We start from the raw sequence: 21,769 nt of genomic DNA, 5'->3' as shown, positions 1-21,769 counted from the left end.
ATATTTTCCTAAGAAGGGAGTCATAGACTTCACAAGAATGCTGGAGTAGGGAGTGGGGTGGTCAATAATGTAAAAAAAAAAAAGTTAAGAATTCTTGTACAACTGCTATCTTAAGAATATAAAGGCAAGCAGATGTGATTCTGTCCATCTAAGCATTATAGTCTGCTGAAGGCATAGATAACACTGCAATTTCCTATAAACAATGGGACAGTTCACGATGAGTCTACAAATTAGGAAAGCTGAGCTAAACAAGGAAATGCTCATGCCAGCAATGAATTTTAAGGGTTTGATGCAATCTAGAAGAGACGGCCATTTCTAACAAATTGTCAATGTTTTGTTTTGTTTTGTCATTTCTTCACCATTCCTGTGAATGTCTGTAACTTACTGGAACATTTTTTTTCTATATTTTGCGGGCCCTTGCATCATTACCAGCAACTTTGAATCCTCGCTAATGTGTGAAGTTTCTGAGCAACAGTGCAGTGGCACAGAAAGTTCGGGAAGCAGTTTGGGGAGCTCAGTCACAGCCTGTAAGAAGGTAATCTCTTTTTAATCCTTACTTTCACCTCAGAAGGAGGGTTTGGCAGCCTACCTGTCATATCCTTTATCTCATATGACTTTATTTAAATGAGGTAGATGGGAGAAAGGAAACAAGATTGGTAATCATCTAGAAATTTAATCATTTTTCTGAATTTCTAAACCATAAATCTTCTCTCTACAGTGGTTTACCATTTTTTAAAAAATGGTCAATATAGTAAGATAGCATCTCATTCACAGCCTATGCAATAGCTAGGATAATCTCCTTTCAATGTTTTTTTTTTTTTTACTTTGACTAAGACTACAGAGAAGCTGACATTGCCTGTATTACATTCTTACTCCATTTGGCAGATATTCTCCTTCATCTCTTCTACCTAATAGATACTTGAAAGATATTTGTTAATTGAAGTAACGCTTTGATAGATCTGAAATGGATCACAATCCTTCCATATTTTCCCCTCCTCTATGATTCTAATATATAAACATCTTTCATAAAGGTCCTGCCTAATACAGATGGATTCTCTATGAATGTTATCATGTCTGAACTCCAAATATTTGCACATATCATTCCCCCATACCTGACATGTACTTCCTCATCATCATCTCAGCCTTTCATAATCCTGATTTTACTTCAGAGATTCACTCTGGTACCAACTGAATGTTCAAATCATAGAATGTTAAAAGGACAAAGGAAGTTGGAGATTCTCTCATCCAACCTCACCATTTTATATTTATGCAAACTGAGCCCCAAGGAAGCAAAGTGGTCCCGGAGTCAGGAGGATCTGAGTTCACACTAACTGAATGACTCTGAGCAAGTCACCTAACCCTGTTTATCTCAGTTTCCTCATCTCTAAAATGAGCTGGAGAAGGAAATGGCAAACCACTCCAGTATCTTTGCCAAGAAAATCCCAAATGAGTTAGATGTTGAGAATTAGACATTACTATTGGACCAAACAACAAAACTGAGCCCTAGACACAGTGATTTGTTCCCGGATTGTTCTAGGCTTCTTGATTGCCTCTATGGTTTGAAACCTCTGGCTACAGTGGATTGCAGTTTTCAGATGGTTTATTAAGAGTTTGTAACATGGCACAAGGTACAGTTTTGTTTCCCTCAATCATAAATTAGACTTGGTTTTTCCTCCCTGGCATAGGATCTAAAATGTGGTTTTTACAATAATTACAAACATAAAACCATGGGATATATAACAATGTCAACATTTTCTAATACTGGTTCACTCTCCCACCTGTTATACACAAGCAGGGTAATTTGTAATTTCACTACATTTATTATTACCATTGCTCTTTTGTTTTTCCTTATAAAAGAAGCAGAATGGCACAATAGATAAAGGATTGGATTTTCTTGAAGTTATGGGGGCCTGGGTTCAAATTTTGCTTCTTATAATTTACCTATGACCAAGTCACTTAAGCTCTTTATGCCTCTATTTCTTAATTTGCAATATGAGCATCAAAATATTTATAGGATCTACAACATATGGTTACTATGGGACTCAAATGAAATAATGTACATAAGAATTATATCAGCTTTACATTGTTGTTAGTGTCAGTTATTATCCATGTAACTAATATTTATTAAGTATATGTCACACTTTTGTAGGGGCTTTGAGCTTACAATAAAGTAGAAAAGTTTTAACAGCCATCACTGAAAGGTGATGTGATAATACATGAAAAGTTAAATAACACTTAGAGGATGACTGTATAAGAGATGCCATAGGACATTATAAGATTAAATACCAAATGACAACACAGACAAGAAGTACTATTAGCTTAGAGATGGGAGAGGTTATGACCAAAGAATGTGAGAACTGACTGGGATCTTAGAGCTCATCTTATCCAATCTGGTCACTTTGAAGCATCGGGAAACTAACATCATTTAGAGCAAGTGGTCAGATGAAACATTGCTTGGCTTGGCTGTTGTACTTTGAAGGATGAGTGAAAATTCAGCCAAAAGAAGGCAAAGGCTAGTAAGTATGGCAAAAGTTTATGCAAAAGCATTTGCATGTGTGGATGTGGTTAGTATGTCTAACCACAGATTAGATTTCTTTTTGTTTTACAAGATCACTAAACTAATAAATGTTGAGAATTCTGGGAATTAAATAACCTAAGTTTTAGCAAAACTCTCCATAACAGAATTTCATAATATTCTTGTGAAGAAAATTGAAGGATAAGAATTACATGCTAGTACAATCAGATGGGTTCAAGTCTGGCTAGATGCCCAGACCCAAGAATAGTTGTTAAGGGTTCAAGGTCGATGTGGTAAGAGGACTCCATTAGAGGATCCCACTCCTTGGATATATGCAAATGGCACAAAGCTGGCAGGAATAGCTGACACAATGGATCACAGAATGAGGATACAAAAACTAGCTCCAGCATTGTACTGAATTTAACAAGACAGGCTGAGTCAAGATGGTGGCTGAGTAACAGCAAAAGCTGAAACTGCTCTGACAATCCTTCCAAACCAATCTTTTAAAAGTGCCTCAAAATCATAGGAGTCAAAAACGAATAGCAAGATAGAGTGAAAGTGCTCTTCCGATGAACACAACTTGAAAGTTAGCAGAGAGAGTTGATTTTCACAGGCTTTTCATGGGATAAGGGGGAACCATGAGCAAGACTACACAAAGTAGTATTAGCCAAAGCTGACCAATTCTCTACCTACTGTGCCATATTCCAAACCTGGGCATAGGCCAACTTTGGAATCTTTAGACAAGGGCTACATCAACAATAGAGTGCCCATGACTCGCCCTTTGATGTCCCAGGTCCTAGAACCAGCCTGCGATGAGGCCCAGAAGTCCAAAGCACTTGGCATTTCAAGCCTGCATCAAAGACCTAGTTACAGGGCAAAATACCTCATAGTGCTGAGCCCTGCAAGCCAGCAGCAGAGAAGATAGAATCATCAGCTTATAGAATTCCCAGTCCATAGCCAAAAAAACTGGGAAAATGAGCAAACAATGAAAGAAACAATGAACTTCAGAAATTTTCTATGAAGATAAAGAGCTAAATATAGAACTAATAGGGGACAGTGAGATCCAAATAATCACATGCAAAACTTCAAGGAAAAATGGAAATTGCCCTCAAACACTAGAAGAACTTGTAAAGAAATTAAGAAATCAAATAATACAGGTGGAAGAAAAAATGGGAAAAAGAAATTAAAGTAATAGGATAAACAACAATTTAAAAAACAAAATCGGTAAATGAGAAAAAGAGACAAAAAAATCCAATTGAAGAAAAGAGTGGAATGGACCAAATAGAAAAGGAAGATCAAAAATTCATAGAAGAAATTCAGTTTTTAAAATTTAGAATTGGGCAAATAGAAGCTAATGATTTCATAAGGCATCAAGAAACAACAAAACAAAATCAAAAGAATGAAAAAATGGAACAAAATATGAAATATCTCATTGAAGAAACAAATGACCTAGAAAACAAATCCAAGGGAGACATATTGGACTACCTAAAAAGTCATGACCAAGAAGAAAGCCTCAACATCATATTATAGGAAATTATCAAAGAAAATTGCCCTGGCATTCTTAAAAAAAGAGGGTAAAATAAAAATTAAAAGAATCCTCAGATCACCTGCTACATACGTCCCCAAATGACAACTCGTAGGAACATTTTGGTTAAGTTCAAGACCTCCTAGATGAAAGAGAAAATACAGCAGCCAGAAAGAAACAATTCAGATATCATGGACCTCCATTCAAGATTATACAGGATCTGGCAACTTCCACACTGAAGGATCAGAAGGCTTAGAATATGATATTCTAGAAGGCAGGGGAACTGGGTTTACAACCAAGAATCATCTACCCATCAAAACAGACTATATTCTTTCATGGGAAAGTATGATCATTTAATAAAATAGAAGATTTCCAAGCATTTTTGAAGAAAAGATCAGACACACAGAAAATTTGATGTCCAAATACAAAATTCAAGAGAAGCATAAAAAGGTAAATAAGAAAGAGAAAAACTTAAGGACTTCAATAAGGTCAAATTGTTTATATTCCTATATGGAAAGATGATATCTGTAATGCTTAAAAATTATTATCATTATCATAGTAGTTATAAGAAGTATACATAGACAGAAGGTGTGTTAGTAAGTTGTTTAGGATTGTATGTAAAAATGGTAGGGGTAAAAAAGAGTATTGTATTAAGAGAACTGTGTTAAGAGAAGTCAACTGGGGTAAATTATATTAATAAAGAGGTGTGGGGGGAAATACTATTATAGTGAAAGGGAAGATGAGGGTGGCGACAGATAACACTTAAACCTTACTCTCCTTAGAATTGGCTAATAGAGGGAATGTAATAAGGGGGTTAATGTAATAAGGGCTGATAATAGGGGAACTGGTGGTATCAGTAAGTCTCCTGGGCCAGGGAGCCTACAACTACAGTATTTGTTGATTTGAGACAGCCAGGAATGTGTGGGCCTGAGCTGAGATGTCCAGTAAGTCTCTCTGCTATCTGTAGGCTCCTTTAAGGTTGGGAGTGAGGAGCCCCTCCCTGCTGGTGAGAAACCAGAAACCAACAGGAAGTGAACCAGTCTCACTTCCTGAATAAAATGGATGCCTGGTCTAACCCCTTCTGGAGACAAGTGGTAGCTATCCTCCTTCTCCTCAGCCCCTTAGCCCTGGTTGATGTTATAAATGAACTATGGAAACTCTCAGAATCAGGCAAAGGGTTTATTTAAACACAAGGGTAAACTAGGAAGAGAGTTAGGGTCTGGAGAAGCTGTTGCTATGGGTGAATGGCCAGTGCTGGCAGAGGGCCTCAGAAGGTAGGATCAGGCTAAGGGAACTGGTCTCTCAGCCAGGGATAAATTCCACTGCCCTGATGTAGAGTGGTCTACCAGCTTGACAAAAGACAGTAATGATTTGGTTTAGGGGTGTCCTGGCTAGCCTAACTTAACTAATTCCTTCCCATTGTTCCACAACCCACCAATCCCACCTCCTGGGGCCCAAGGGGAAGACTAGGGGGTAGCTGGATATCTGGGTGAGGTAAAGGAAATCAGAATCCCCAGGTTGGTTCTCCAGGAGTATTTATAGTCCCAGCTCCAATAGTCAGGTCTCAAGACAGGTGCTTGCTGGGTCAAAGTTCCATTCCCCTAACTGCCAGGATTGCCTAGGGTAATTTTGCAAATGCAAGAGATCTCGCATCAATCCTGCATTACAGGAAGAACAGCAAGATTCATTGGGGTATAGAATCCTATTTTACCCTATAGAGAAGTAAAAGGGGAATAAGAAAGGGAGTGGTGTGGGAGGGGAGTAATATAAGGGAGGAGAAGGTGGTAGTGATTAAAAGCAAAACACTGGTGTAGAGGGAAAGAGTGAAAGGAGAAAGGTCAGGATCAAGAGAAAAAATCGAGATGAAGAGGAATACACAGATAGTAATCATAACTATGATTGTAAATGGGATGAACTCACCCATAAAACAGAAGTAGACAGTAGACTAGATTAAAAACCTGAAGCTATTAGGCTTCAACTGAGACCAAAAAAGTGGGAGTAGCAATAATGATCTCAGTCAAAGATAAAGCAAAAATAGAACTGATTAAAGATAAGGAAGGTAAAAGATAGCATAGACAATGAAGGAATAGCAGTACTTAACATATATGCACCAAATGGTAGAGCATCCAGAATTTTAAAGGAGAAACTAAAGGAGCTTAAGGAAGAAATGCACCCTAAAACTATACTAGTGGGGCACCTCAACCTTCTCCTATCAGAACTAGATAAATCTAACCAAAAAATAAATAAGAAAGAAGTAAAGGAAGTGAATGAAATTTTAGAAAAGTTAGATTTAATAGATATCTGCAGAAAATTGAATAGAGATAAAAAGTAATATACCTTCTTTTTAGTAGTACATCATACAGATAGAAAGATTGACCATGTTCTAGGGCATAAAACCTTCACAACCAAATGCAAAAAAGCGGAAAAATAAGTGCAACTTTTTCAGATCATAATACAATAAAAATTATAATTAATAAGGGTACATAGAAAGATCAATTAAAATTAATTAGAAACTAAATAATCTGATTCTTTAAAAATGGGTGGGTCAAAGAACAAATCATAGAAACAATCACTGATTTCATAGAAGACAATGAGGAAACAACATATCACAATTTATGGAATACAACCAAATCAGTACTGGGGGAGGGGGAAATTTATATCCCCAAATGCTTATATCAATAAAACAGAGAAAAAGCAGATCATTGAATTAGGCATGCACCTAAAAAAAGCTAGAAAAAGAACAAATTAAAAAACACCAATTAAAGATTAAATTGGAAATCTTAAAACTCAAAGGAGAAATTAATAAAATTGCAAGTAGAAGGATTATTGAACTAATAGCACTAGGATCTGGTTTTATGAGAGAGAAAAAAATAAATACAATAGAGCATTGGTCAATTTGATTAAAAAAAGAAAGAAGAGAATCAAATTTACCAGTATCAAAAATGAAAAGAGTGTGTCACCTCTAATGGAGAGGAAATTAAAGCAATCATTAGGAGCTATTTTGCCCAATAATATGACAATAAATCTGATAACCTAGATGAAATAGATGAATACTTACAAAAACATAAATTGCCTAGATTAACAAAAGAAGAAACATAATATTTAAATAATCCCATCTCAGAAAAGAAATTAAACAAGCCATCAATGAACACTCTAAGAAAAAATTCCCAGGGTCAAATGGATTCACAAGGGAATTCTCTCAAACATTTAAAAAACAATTAATCCCCACACTATACAAACTATTTGGTAAAATAATCAAAGGAATCCTACCAAATTATTTTATGATACAAATATGGTAGTGATACTTAAGCCAGAAAGACCAAAAACAGAGAAAGAAAATTACAGACCAATTTCCTTAATGAAAATTGATGCAAAAATTTTAAATAAGACACTAGCAAAGACTACAGCAATATATTACAATGATTATTCACTATGGAATTTATACCAAAAATACAAGGCTGGTTTAATATCAGGAAAACTATCAACATAATTGAACATATCAATAATCAAACAAACAGAAATAACATAATTATCTCAATTAATGCAGAAAAAGCCCTTGACAAAATGCAACACCCATTCCTATTGAAAACAGGAGCATTTTTATATATTTCTAACAAAAATAAGCAGCAAAACTTAGAGAAAGAAATTCTATTTAAAATCATTCTAGACAATATAAAATACTTTGAAATCTAGGTGCCAAGACAAAAACAAAACAAAACAATGCAATCAAGATGAGAAGGGAAACAATAAACTGAGGGAAAACTTTTTATAACAGGTTTCTCTAATAAAGATCTCATTTCTCAAATGTATAAAGAACTAAGTCAATTTATAAGAATCCAAGTCAATCCTCAATTGATAAATGGTAAAAGTATCTGAATAGGCAGCTTTCAGATGAAGAAATCAAAGCTATCTATAATCATGTGAAAAAGTTCTAAATCCTTCTTCATTAGAAAAAAACAAATTAAAACAACACTGAGGTATCACCTCATAGCTACCAGATTGGCCAATGTGACAGTAAAGGAAAATGATAAATGTTGGAGGGACTGTGGCAAAATTGGGAGACTAATGCATTGCTGGTGGAATTGTGAACTTATGTGGAAATTTGTTATTGACATAAAAAAATTAAAAAACTAAAAAGTAGAAAAATAAATTATTTTGCATACATGAAAAATTACTCTAAAAACACAAAATTTAATATGAATAAATGTTCTTGGATACAAAAATCAATCCACAAGTATAACATCGCATTAGATAGAAATTGTTCTGGAAAATATCTTGGGTTTTTAGTGGACTGCAGACTCAATATGATTCAGCAGTGTGATGTGGCAGCCAAAAAAAAAAAAAAAAAAAGAATGTAATCTTGGACAGCATTAAGAGAGATATAACTTCCAGGAACAGAGAGGTGATTTTAAGCTGAAAAGGATATTGAAAAATTAACTCCATAATGGAAGTAAATTAAATGTTTATTTCAAAGTTACACATTTTTCAAAGTAAATCAAATTTTATTCCTTGTATCACAACTTTACACATTTTTTAAAAATCTAAAAAGTATATTATTATAAATTGAGTATGAACTTGATATTGATATCAGTGTTGTAAAATATATAATAGGAATGTACATCCTTCTCAGGGTCTTTTGTGCTTTTAAAGTCTTGAAATGTGCCCTCAGAATGTAATTATTTTACACTGGTTGAATTTTAGGCAGTATGGTAGTAAAAATATGGAAAAGAAATGGTGAGTATAGTAGGGCTGATGCCCTCCAAATATTAGCAAAAGCATTTTCTCGATATTCCAACTATAGTTTTTACAACTCTTGTCAGGTCAAACAGCAGAGTTTTCAAATTAAATTATAAATGTGATTTCTTTTCTGTTGGAATTTTAGGGCACCGGAACTTAATCTCATAATGAAAAGCATTAATAAGAAGTCATTTATGTATTCCTTGTATTGAAAACAAGTGAATTCAAAAATATATCTATTAAGTGGCTATAAATTGTTAGGTGCTAGGGATATAGAGAAATGTGAAATAGGCCCCTCTCATAAGGAGGATGTGATCCAAGATAAAATGGCATAAATACAAATAAGAAGTAGAGGTAAGGTGGTAGGAGAAAGCAAAGAAGGAAAAGATCATTTTTATCTTTGGAACTGAGGGGAGGTTGCATTTGGTTCAGGGCCTTGAAAGAAGGATGGGATTTCAAAGAAGGAAAATGGAATTTGGAATGAAGTGAGGTGATTTAGGATCTATCTAGGCACAGGCTTGATGTGAGCAAAGTTAGAGAGACAGACAAAAATAATACAAGAATGAGTGATCAACCTCAATCACTTCCTAGCTGTGTGAGCCTGGGCAAATCATTTATCCTCAATTGTCTACTCTAGACCTTACCACTCTTCTGCCCTGGAAACAATACTTAGTAACAATTTTCAGACATAAAGTAAGGGTTTAAAAGAAAAAGAATGAATGATCAAAGGGAGTTCAAGTTCATCATAATCTAGTGTATGTGAAAAATATGGACCAGAGCTTTTTTTAAGTTTATTCATGCCAAGATCAAAAGCTCACCCTTTATCCTGAAGATTTTTGAGAACAGCTTCATGATCATAAAAGTACAAATGGAGGATTGTTCAGGAAGCAGTGTGTATAATGAAAGGTGCTAGAGAAAGGCAATAGAAAAAAAGACCAGTTAGTTGATCAGTAGAGTAGTATGCATGAGATGTGAGTGAAGAGTGGTTTATAATGGGAGTGAAGAAGGTGCTGGTACAACAGACATTGTTGAAATGGAAACGAAAAGAGTAGCTGATTTGATGTCAATGTGGATAAAATGGAAGAGTCAGAGATGACTAACAGATTCAAAGACTATTAGAGAAAGAAGGGACCTCAGAGGCTGTTGAGTCCACACCATATTTAAACAATGGTGTGGTGGGCATGGCAGGATAATCAACAAGCTACTGTATACCCTACCATGGGTCATTGGCTGAAAAGTCTTCAAGGAGGTCTAAACCATTATCCTTTAATAAAGTCCATTACATTTTTGGATATTCCTCATTGTATGTTTTCTTCTAACATCAAAGTTAACTACTTTCCTGTTCCTTTCACCCAGGTTCCTCATTCAGTTCTCTTGGGTCAAGCAAATATAATCCCTTTTCCCAGTGCTCTGAGTTTATGAAGTCTATGAACCTGGATCACTGGAGGATGGATATTTCTTTAACAAAAATAGAGAAGAAAGAAGTGGATTGGGAGCAGCTGGGTGGCTCAGTGGATTAGGAGTCAAGCCTAGAGATGGAAGTCCTAGGTTCAAATCTGACCCCAGACACTTCCTAGCTGTGTGACCCTTGGCAAGTCACTTAACCCCCATTGCCTATCCCTTACCACTCTTCTGCCTTAAAACCAATACATAGTTTTGATTCTAAGATAGAAGATAAGGGTTTTATAAGAGAAAGAAAGATAGAAAGAAAAAAACAAACAAACAGAAAAGAGTGAATTTAAGAAGAAGAAATGTTTTAATATTAAATATGACATCCTGGTAGAGATATGCAGAAAGGTGTTGGAAACATAGAACTAGAACTTGGGAAGAAATTAGAGGTGAGGCTAAAGATATGGTCATCAAACATAACCTGAAACTTGTACTATTTTCTCTGATTCTTGGTACCAATCCAAATTCCCTTTTAAAAAAGTAAAGGAAATGCCTTAAAGTATTGGCCAAGCCATAGTTTCCATTTCTATAGCACTTCAGGGTCTTAAAGCATAAAAGCACTTTCCTCACAACAATCCCATGGGGTAGAGTAAATATTACGACCTCATTTTACATAAAAGGGGAAACTGAAGATAAGAAAAGTGAGGTGTCTTGACCACAGTAACAAAATTAAGAAGTGTCAGAGGCATCTCCTGACTATTAGGGCAGAGTTCGACTATATTCTGCAGTCATTCTAAATAATAATAAAGCAAAGCCATTGTGTATAGTACATAAGGTGCCCTGTATTGCATTATGCTAGATCTTTCTCAGACTTTGTTCAATTTTCACTACCAAAAAGATTATATTCAATTTAACATCTCCAGAAATAGCAGACATTTATAGTCTATGCTTTGTCCCTCAAACTGCAATTTTGATAGACAGGAGATACTATAACCAAGTCTCCTAATGAGGATTTTGTGTGAAAAGATGTTGAAGGAAAATCAACACACCAACTTGTCATCTTTTTTTATCATGTTAATTAAATCTATTTGAAACTTAGTCTTATCAAAAGTGTTGGACTGAAAACACTTCTGGACTCCCAGAGGCAGGGTTTGATCTTAACATGCTATCTGATTAGATCTTTCAAGTTGCTGGAGATTTTCAAGGCTGAAATACTTCTCTTTAAACAGTGTTAAAGATATCACCTCAGGCAGCACAGATCCATTTGAAGGAGAGTCCCTTGGATGTCCCTTGACATTTCATCTTATTCCACAAAACCCACTTTCATCCAAACTCATAGCTTTCTGATAAGCTGTAATTAACTAAAACAATTCAATTAATGTGTTCAGGCATCTCTATATTAGAGAGGGAAATCTTGAGAGCTAATCTCCACATTTTTAAAGATAATTTTGTGGTTCAGAGGTATTTGTTTTTACTAAAGTCCATTGCAAGATTTAAGACCCTAAGGGATATATTTAAGGAGAAAAGATGCTGCATAATGATTTGTGTTATGGGAAAATTATATCATTCTGGAATTTTAAGTAAATGCTTCCCTGTAGAAGAGAGGAGCGTGTCCTTGTCCTTCTGATTATAGAACATATATGTTTGTTTGTTTTTTTACCTCTTGGGGATATTGGTGGGAGTAGAACACATTCTTCCTTTTGTTATCCCTACCCAAAACATTCTCCCCTCTAACAAAATAGGTGACTGTGATTTGACAAAGCCATAACAAGAGAATAAGGCTGTTTCTGGTTTAATCAAGGTGCCTCTTTTCTCCCTGTAAGAACACACAAGAGCATATCTAATAAGGAACAATGAAAAGAACACTGGCTCTCTGACCATGGGTTCAAATCCTGCCTCTAATTATCACTATCTATATAAACTTGGACCAGTCTTCAACCTCTCTGAGCCTCATTTTCCTCATCAATAAAAAGCTGTTTGACTAGATAGTCTCTAAGGTCCCTTTCAGTTCTAGAGACATGATGCCATAAGAGATGTTGAAGGTCTTTGAACAGTTAAGTCCCCTTGGAGAAAACGGCATGTCATAGACAGTTAATAAATATTTTTTAAACCTTACCTTCTGCCTTATAATCAATACTGTGTATTGGTTCCAAAGCAGAAGAGTGGTAAGGGCTAGCCAATGGGGGAGTTAAATGACTTGTCAAGTGTTACACGGCTAGGAAGAGTCTGAAGCCAAATTTAAATAAATACTTCTTTATGGATTAATTGCCTAGATAAAAAAGGGGGCCAGTAATCCCCTTGTATCTATTCTATGTCAAAAAATCTAGATGAAAACACCTATCACATGGGGTGTGCTACCCCCTACAAAAGATTTATGGAAAGAAGACAATTTCTGCACAGGATGAGAAGGGGTAGATGAGTTACAGTCCAGACTATTCAAGGGAATATCTATGTTCATAAGTTGGATGACTTCCAACAATTTATCCAAAAAGTAACCATCTAGCATTTGTTGAAGACCTCCAGTGATGCAGAAGCCACTGTCTCCTGAAGTACCCATTCTACTTTCAAATATTCTTTAGCAAGTTTTTCTTTATAAAAAAAATGTAAATTTGTCTTTTTGCAACTTCCACTTTCTTGTTCCTCATTCTACCCCCTAGAACAAAGCAAAATAAGTTTAATCTCTTTTCTAAGCAATAGTGAGAGATAGTTACTATGTCCTACCACCCCACATCTTTCTTCTTGACATGCCTTATACCTTTAACTTTCACCTATAACTCACCATTCTGACTTTGATAATAAGGCTTTTTATCTGCTCCTTATTTTGCCCCATTGTTTCTTTCTACATAGAAAATGTTCATTGGCAAGGGTGATACCATCTATCTAACCTCAATTTTCCGGTCTATGGCCCTTACCATATCTCTCAGTAGAAGATATAAGCCAGGCAGAAAGTCTAGGATCAGTAATCTTAATGTGCAATGTCCTTTGTGTATCGATATTCTTAACAAAACCAATTACCTTTTAGTATTAAAAAAATAATACCAAAGAAAAAGTTAACATGCAACATATTACATTCCAAAGATAAAATTGAAGGTCTAACTTAAAAAGAAATTTCTTTAAAATAATGAGCTATAACTGTCCATTACAAAAAAAAACTGTTGTTTTGAAATTTTACTACCTTCTCCAACTAATATTGCATGAAGTGTTATTTCTTTTGATTATCTAACAAAATTGTTTTTAAATGTTACGATTTGTGCCCAGTGAAGTGAGACAATGTGATTTCACAAAGCAGCTTATAGGCATTGGCAAATGAACACACATACACACACACAGAATTCCAAAAGTTTATCAGGGCGTGGAGTAATCTTTGAAAGGAAAACATTAAAATTTAATTAAATTATCCTATGGAACAATAGAAAATTATAAATTTTATGTCAATATTTTTTCTCCCATGCTACCACGTTTTCCCCAATTTTATCAGTTTTCTCAGAATCAGAGACCCTCTGAGTTGAAAGAGACCTCAGAGGCTATTCAATTCAACCCATATCTAGACAGGAATCCTAAACAGTCATCTGACCTTTACTTGAAGACGTCTAATGCAGGGTAACTCACTGTCACCTGAACCAGCATATTCACAGAGCTTTTGGACAGCAATAATCTCTCCTTTAAAGACCTAAATCCCTCTGCAGATTTTGCCTATAAATTCTGGGGCTGAGTAGAACAAATTCCATCCTGCTTCAACATGACAACCATTTTAATACTAAAAATAACCATCATGTTCCCTCTCCTTACATGACATGATCTCTACACCCCTTACCATCCTGGTCCTCCTTGTCATTGTCTTTCCTAAAATATTGCCAGAGTTAATTATATTCAAGCCGTTTTCTGATCAGGGCAAAATACAATACAACTACTTTCTTCCTCATTATGGACACTTCTACATTATGGACGTTATGGAGACTATGGTTTTTCAAGGAGGTCAAACATTGAAGTAGTACTGGGCTGTTGAGGGACTTCTTTGTCACATTGCTAACTCATGATAAATTTGTAATCCATTAAAAATCTCCTCCCTCTAACATCCTTGTAAAGTTGATTTGATGAACTCAAGTACTGAGCTTTCCATTTATCCCTATAAATGTTCATCTTATTAGGTACAACTTATCTCACAGGATTCTAGGCTGACAAAATCTTTTGGTTCTAGTTCTGTCATCACTAATTATCCTTCTGGGAAGCCATGGCACCTGCAGGCTTAATAAATACATTATTTATATGCAATTTCCATATATATTTCCTGTGAAATAAACTGTCCACTCTGAAATGGAATAATGAAGATTACTAAGTGGTTACTCTCCTATGAGCTGATGAGTATAAATGAAAAGAAGAACAGATCAGACAGTCTAGTCAACACTGTGCTAAGCATTGCTTGGACCCTCAAGGAGTTCACTAGTGGTATTTTACATCAAGAACAGCAGATACAGAGAAGGACTCCACATACATTAGGACATTTGAGAATTCCTTGTCCTCATCATGGAGGTTCTCTGCACACCTGGATCCCAATTCCATATGACATATTGGGTTGATACAATGGAGCATCCCAGGATTCAGTTCTTTGTACCATTGAACAGAGATTCCCATAGCAGTAGATGACACATTCTAAGATCAAACTTCTCTCTGAGACCAACTTCTTTTTTTGAATCAGTTGAAATGTGAGGAGGGATGTGAAGACTTAGCCAGTGTCCTATAGAGTTTCTAGGGACCCCTTGTTAATGGCTGGCTGAACTGTCAACAAGCATTAGGCTAACTAGAGAAAGCATAATCACCTTTTCATTTAAGAATAATCACAGTGCACATAAGCCTCATTGGCTGTGATACGGCTGTTATGCCAACCAAATTAAAACTGATTCACAGCTCATCCAGAGAGTAATATTTTAGAAAAGAGAGAAGGAATGAGTTTCTCCCTCTATACCAAATTGTAATTTGGAAATGTTGTCATAAACTAAAACTAATTTATCATGGACATGGTTTATCAAGAATAGAGAATTATAGAGGGCAAGATTTTGTGGAATGGAGATTTTGGTTCTATGCCCTTTAAAATAGCAGAGGAATTGAGACATCATATTCATAGAGATAGTATCATAGAAGGAAAAAAATGCATAGCTAGTATATGCTCCATCTAATTTAAACCAGATCATATAGGCACTTTGATACACACAGGTACTACAAAAAGAACTGATAGCCCTATCCCTCAAGGAGTTTACTCTGTCAGAATTCAACATGTAAACAGAAAAATACATATATGATAATTTAGAGAGAAAATACTAATGAAGGGAATCAGGAAAGGTCCCAGTGAGCTGCAGCTCAAAGATAAGCTGGGGATTTTAAGGACCAGAGATGATGAGGCACACTTCTAGGCAATGAGGAAAGAGTAAACAAAGACATAGAAATGGGAGAGGAATCTCAAGTTCAAAAAATAGTCAAATAGGTTGCATTAGCTAAGACATCAAATGCATTAAAGTAAATATTATGAAATAGGCCTAAAAAAGTAGACTAGAGCCAGTTCATCACAGTTCATCATTAATCAATACATCCAGTGTGGTCACTGGGCCTGTCCTCTCACAAGCCATATTACTATTCTCTTGTGCCTGAGCCCTGAAAATGTTTCACTCATAAAGTGAATATAGCTGAAAGGAACAAAATATTTTTGAAACAAAGGGTATGGAACATCTGCTTCTGATAAAGTCCAAGGACTGGGTTCAAATCCTGACTCTGGCACTTGCTATTTGCATTTCCTTGAAGAAATAACAACTTTTTATCCTCAATTTCCTTGTCAGTAAAATGAAGGCATTGAACTGGATTATCCCTAAGTTCCCTTTTAACTTTAAATATATGATCCTATGAATACAACACTCTCTTTTCTTCCATACTACTATAAGAAATGGAAAAGCATTAGACTGCATTGGAGTTTAACCAATATTGGTTCTATTAGACATTAGTTTTAACAGGTTCCATTTTGCCATCACTATATTTCAAAGCATGGCAAACAGAGGTTTAATAAGCAGTCAGGAAAAGATCCTGACCTCTTTTTTTGGCCATCATCAACTTTGCAGCTATTCAATTGCTACTGGACATTTTTGAGCCAACAACAGACACAAAATATCCAATTTAGTCTTCCAATTGGGTAGGTCTCCCATAAATAATGGAGATGCTGACTCTGATGAAAGCATGCTTTGTCACTCATATCTACACATCCTTCTTGTTAAGGCTAGTTTGAACTTGTCACAATAGTCTGGCAGGGCTTATATGTACCTGTTTAAAACTTTACCCAGGACATTTAGTGGCCACAGAGGGAATAATGCCTATGGTTTTCCCAATCCTTCATGTCTTTGGGCCAAGGACACTGTGAGAAAGATGCCAAACTTGTCATTTATTCTAACTCCTTTCCATCTCCAGGTCATATTAACACTAGATTGTGCCATGGTCCTGTGCCCATGCTAAGGGTATGCTGCTACTCTGATAATGATTACCAATCTATCCAAGATGGTTCATTGCTTTCCTTGTGCTTAAACTCATACTGTCACCAAAATGGACTTTCTGAAATTAACTTTCCAATATCAGTGTCACTCTTCCTCCTCACTTCACCTTAGAAAGAAACGTCAGGAAGCATCCAAACCCTAATGTTTAACCAGTCATAGAGCTACAGTCTTAGAATTAGAAAAGAGGCTGTCTAGTCCAACCAGTATTTAAATAAGAATTCTCCTTACAACATACCCAGCCAGTGGCCATCCAAGTTATTGTTTATAGATCTATAAGTAGAGGGAACCAACTACTTCCTAAAGCAGCATATTACATTTTTTTCATGGTTCTAATTATTTAGAAACTTCTTTTTAAAATTTGCTTCTTTGAAACTTTCATCTGCTACTTCTGTTTTTATCTTGCACCATCAAACTTGCAACATCAAAAATATTGGCTCTCTACCCCTATTTTGAATGGAGTGATTTGAATGTAATGCATTTCCATGAGTCATTAATGGAAATGACCAAGGTTCAAGGGAAGAACCTTCCTGGGGAAAGAAGGCAGGGTCTAGGATCTATTAGAATGAATAAAATACCCTATTGGAACAAGCTACCACTCACAACACATTAAAATCAAAGCATCAGACAGGAGATAAGAAGGAAGTTGGTAGCTACGTTTTAAATCTTGAGAGTCATTATGGAATAAGTCAGAGCAAGTACACTAAAAAGAGAAGTAATAGGTATTATTGAGAGAGCCATTTGTACCACTGTTTTTGCCACACAAATCTTACTCTGTTGCTTTACCTTGAGATAGAGAAAATGACTCTCAGTTCTTGAAAGTTCTTCCAATTAAGTATAATTTCTGAAAGCTAAGAAAATGGAAAGGCTTTGAGTAAACTTTAACAACCTTGTTAAAAATCAGTCTCAATCCCAAAACAGTCATTGGGTAATAATTTTGTTTTCTTCCTTGAAGGCCTTCTAAATCATGTGACCCATGCTGGTACAGGTAGTAGTACCCCTAGATGTATAATCAATCATAGAAACTGAATCACTGAAAAATGATGCTTAATTTTTGTTAAAAAAAAAAGTATAAAAATCTCACCGATGCTGGTGATTGTGAGACTAGCCCCATTGTTCTTCAGAGGTAGAAGACACCAATGCCTAGAGGGATAATATGTTCCAGAATTAGACATCGGGCCATTGTCCTGCTACAGTGATGATGAGCCTGTGATCTCAAATCTTCTCATGTCATTTTTATAAGTTGTGTGGCTTCCTATGCACTCTTTTTATTAGAATCCAAAGCATAGAAGGTAACACCTATCTGTGTAGGTAACTAAAAGGCTTAGAGTGGTTTGTTTTTTTTTTAATAAAATTATGTCCCCCAATTTCACCATCAAAGTTTATTTTAATGATTTAATAATAATAATTCATTTAATGATAAATTCCATTTTAATTTAATGAGTGATAACTGTCAGCCCTCCAGAATTCTATACCAAAGAGAGTTGATGCACAAATCATCCCTAAATAGCATCATTTTGTTGTGGAGGAACTTGAGGTGAACCCGAGGTTCGGAACAAGTTCCCTTTGAAAGAATGCAAGATTCCAAAACTTAGCTTAAAAATAAAAAGAGAAATTTATTAATTTGGTATTCATGTTAAATTGGCTGGGAGGACTGTGTAGATGGGACACTGCCTCCTAGAGGATATGTGTTCTGGGCTTTATATACCCTTTTGACAACAAGGCTATGTGATTTGAGAAAGGATGGAATGAGGTTAGGCAGAAGTGGGGGATGTTTGTTATCTGACTAGGGATAGAGTAATGTTTTGTGTCCCAAAGACACAATCTGATGGTGTCAGAACATAACTGGGAGATGATATATCTATGTCCATCTCAAAATCTAGGGGAGAATCCAGGGGGAATGTTTCTCTCAGGGGTCTTTCCTTATCATGTGTCTCAGATGCTCAGGGTCACCTTTCCCTGAGTGCTGCAGGAATGCAAGCAATGAAAGGAATTTTCCTGTTTTCTGTTTGACCTGAAACACTTCTAGGGTTTGGGGTATTCAAGGGAAACCTGGGGTCCCATGCCAATTTCTGAGGGACTATACACTGGTCTTCTCTGAGAGTTCCTCTCTCCCCAATACCAAATACTTATAGCATAGAGAAGTATCACAAGCAGCAGCCCAAGTTGTCAAAAATCCATTGGTAATTTACCTTGAAGAGCTCTGTATAACACAGATAGTCCACTGTCATCTTGCCAAATGTCCTAAAGCTAAAGCTGTGAGTGATTCCTCAAAAATAACTGATGCATTGGAAATCTCTGTTTGTATTATTCTGGCTAAAGTGCAAGAATTTTTTGTTGTCCCTAAAGACATCTAAAGGGGGACAAATATGAACAACCCTTTTTAATAGGTAGCTTGAAAAACTTAAACACTTCTCTTGTAAATAAGAAAGGGTCAGCACTGTACCTTTGAGGGAGGGGAGGTCCAAGCCCATGATTTCATCACTAAAAAGAATCTAGATGAGGACTTTTCCTTCATAGTCAGACAACTACAGTTTATTAAGTTACCTACTACGTGCCAGGCACAATATTAAATACTGAGAATACAAATAGAGGGAAAAGGGAAAAAAAGAAATCCTTGCTCTCAAGGAGCTAAAAGTATTCTGCCCCTGAGAGGTTAGGGAACTTGACTAGGACCAAACTTGAGTAGCAAAGACTGATCTTGAACCCTCTTCTTTTCTACTCCAAAAGTTCTGTCTATTATACCAATCCACTAAAGGCAAAAAGGTTTGTATTACTATTTTTAAATATTTTTAAAGAAATATTGGTGCAAAGTACCCAGAAAATAAGAAACATTCTGCAATGGATACAAATATCCAGGTTATGTTTGTTTCAAAGAAACAAGTATTATTTATAATTCTGTTTTGCCTTTTTTTAATTGTTTTTTGAAAACAATTCTGGTCCAGAGAGTTATAAAACGCTCTTATTCCCAGCAATTTCACTGTTAAATTTATTTCCCAAGGAGAATGAATAAAAGAGAAAGAATCTATGTGTTCTAAAATATTTATAGCAGCTCTCCTTGTAGCAGCAAAGAACTGGAAATTGAGGGAATGTCCATCAATTGGGGAATGGCTATACAAGTTGTGGCATATATGATTGGGATATGGAATACTACTGTGCTATAAAAAATAATGAGCAGGTTAATTTAAAAATAGAAAGACCTGCATGAAATTGTGAAAAGTGAAATGAATAGAACTAGTATATACAACTACAAACTAATATTTGAAGAATAACTTGTGAATGTCTATTTCCAGAGAAAAATTGATAAATAGAAACACAAAAGACATTTTTATATATACTTTTTTTTGTCAAGTGATATGGCTAAGGAAAAGAGGAAGTTATTTGGGAATTTTGGTGTAGCCATCAAGCAAATACATTTTTTAACTAAAAAAAGAATTCTGCTTCAAGAGGATGAAACCTTGCCTTGTTGAGGAAATCCAACAAGACATTTAATTTAACCTATTTTTTACCCCCCCAAAAAAAAAACATACAAAAATAGATGTATGTTAAATGATGGAAATTTGTGTTTATATATCTACACAGAACAAATCTCTGTTTACAAAAAAAATGAAGCTGAATGACAGTGAATGATGCATCTTTGGACAAAATTATTACTTGACTGTTCAATAATGATTATAAAACTAACTCCCAGGTATTTTCCTTTTAAGGCATTCCCTAGTCCGGAAGCCATTGTTACTCCTGCTGCTGGATGGAGAGGCTTGTTTGTTGGTTTATTATTCTTGAGCACAATTAAACAAAATGTCACTTTGAAGGTGATAGTCAAAGGTGCCCCTGACAATGCTATTACACGTTCAAAATAAAGTCATTTAAATATGAGGAGGCATTTTTGTTCTATCAAAACACTGAAGGGAAAATTCTTTGTCTGAAAGCAAATGACCCTCAACTACCTCACCTGAATTCTGTGTTCAGATCTGTCTAATAGGATATGTCTCCTGGTCTTGCTTACAAACATAAAAAATAATCTTTCTACAGGTTGAAGAAATGCTATGCTGCTTGAAGGTTTGCCAAAAATCTAGATCCAGCCCTTCTAAAAATACTGCTTTGTGATATGATAGTGTAGACGTGAAAAATCAGATAGTACATCCAAATTAATTGAGGAAGAAAAATTTTGGGAAACCATCACTAACACTATCTCATAATAATTCTTGTTCAAAAATACAAAGCACTGAACAATTTTTTAAGGTGTCAATCGCTTTGGATCCCATCTAACTTTCTGTTGAAGTCTTTTCTTTCAATCAATCCCTCCATTACTAATTTTCAGTTTTAGAGATTACTCTTGTTTACAGGTTTTTAGGTTACTTTTACTTTAACATTTTTGAAAAACATTTTCAGTGCTGTTAGGTACTTTTATTCTACCAAAAGCATTTCGCTACAGACATGACACTTGATGAACTGGTGATTATAAATTAATTCATTTCTAAAAAAGACAAGCATAGCCCTTCTCTTTTGTAAAACTAAATTAGTATCTGAGAAAAATATTAATGGATCCTAAAGATAAGTAATTCCTTAAGTGTTCAGCTTTTTAAGCCAGTGACATACAGTGTGGTAAATTTCTATTTTATAAACAAAGATGTCCAACTATCAAAAAATATTTCATGTCACTTCCATAGTCCTCAAACCTACCAAATGTCTACAGGGCTTTTACATTTACAATGGGTAAATTTTATTTCTTCCCTACTCTTCTCTATTCAGATATTCTTTTGACTCATTTTGCTTTTTTAAAAAAAAAGAGGGGTTGTAATGAATTGCTCTTCCTCATAAAAGATGACCTCCATAGCAATTCACCCTTTACTCCTTTACTCCAAGGAGAGGTGATTTCCTTTTACCTTTATCCTTGATCTCATCTATTTCTCTCTTCTTGAGGAGCTCTATCAGATATTCTTCCTTTTCCCTGTCATTTTCAGACTCTCTACATCACTGACCCTTTCCCTAATGCCTATTGATAGTGAACCATTAATAATACTACTCTTTGAGTCTAGCCATCTAAAAAAAGTCTGAATCCATCTAATCCACCTT

The 21,769-nt window shown here is 35.4% G+C and overlaps 1 protein-coding gene across 1 annotated transcript in view; it reads left to right on the top strand.

The window, feature by feature from the left end:
• The first annotated feature begins 370 nt into the window (after window positions 1–370).
• Window positions 371–21,769, top strand: part of LOC123241950 (SPHK1 interactor, AKAP domain containing) — a 126,461-nt gene continuing 105,062 nt past the window's right edge. Inside the window, exon 1 of the mRNA XM_044669451.1 lies at window positions 371–535. Within this exon, the coding sequence (XP_044525386.1) occupies window positions 371–535 (165 nt within the window). The remainder of the gene's footprint in view (window positions 536–21,769) is intronic.

Source organism: Gracilinanus agilis, chromosome 3 (assembly GCF_016433145.1).
Source record: "Gracilinanus agilis isolate LMUSP501 chromosome 3, AgileGrace, whole genome shotgun sequence".
NCBI lineage: Eukaryota > Metazoa > Chordata > Mammalia > Didelphimorphia > Didelphidae > Gracilinanus > Gracilinanus agilis.
This window is presented reverse-complemented; position numbering and strand designations above follow the sequence as displayed.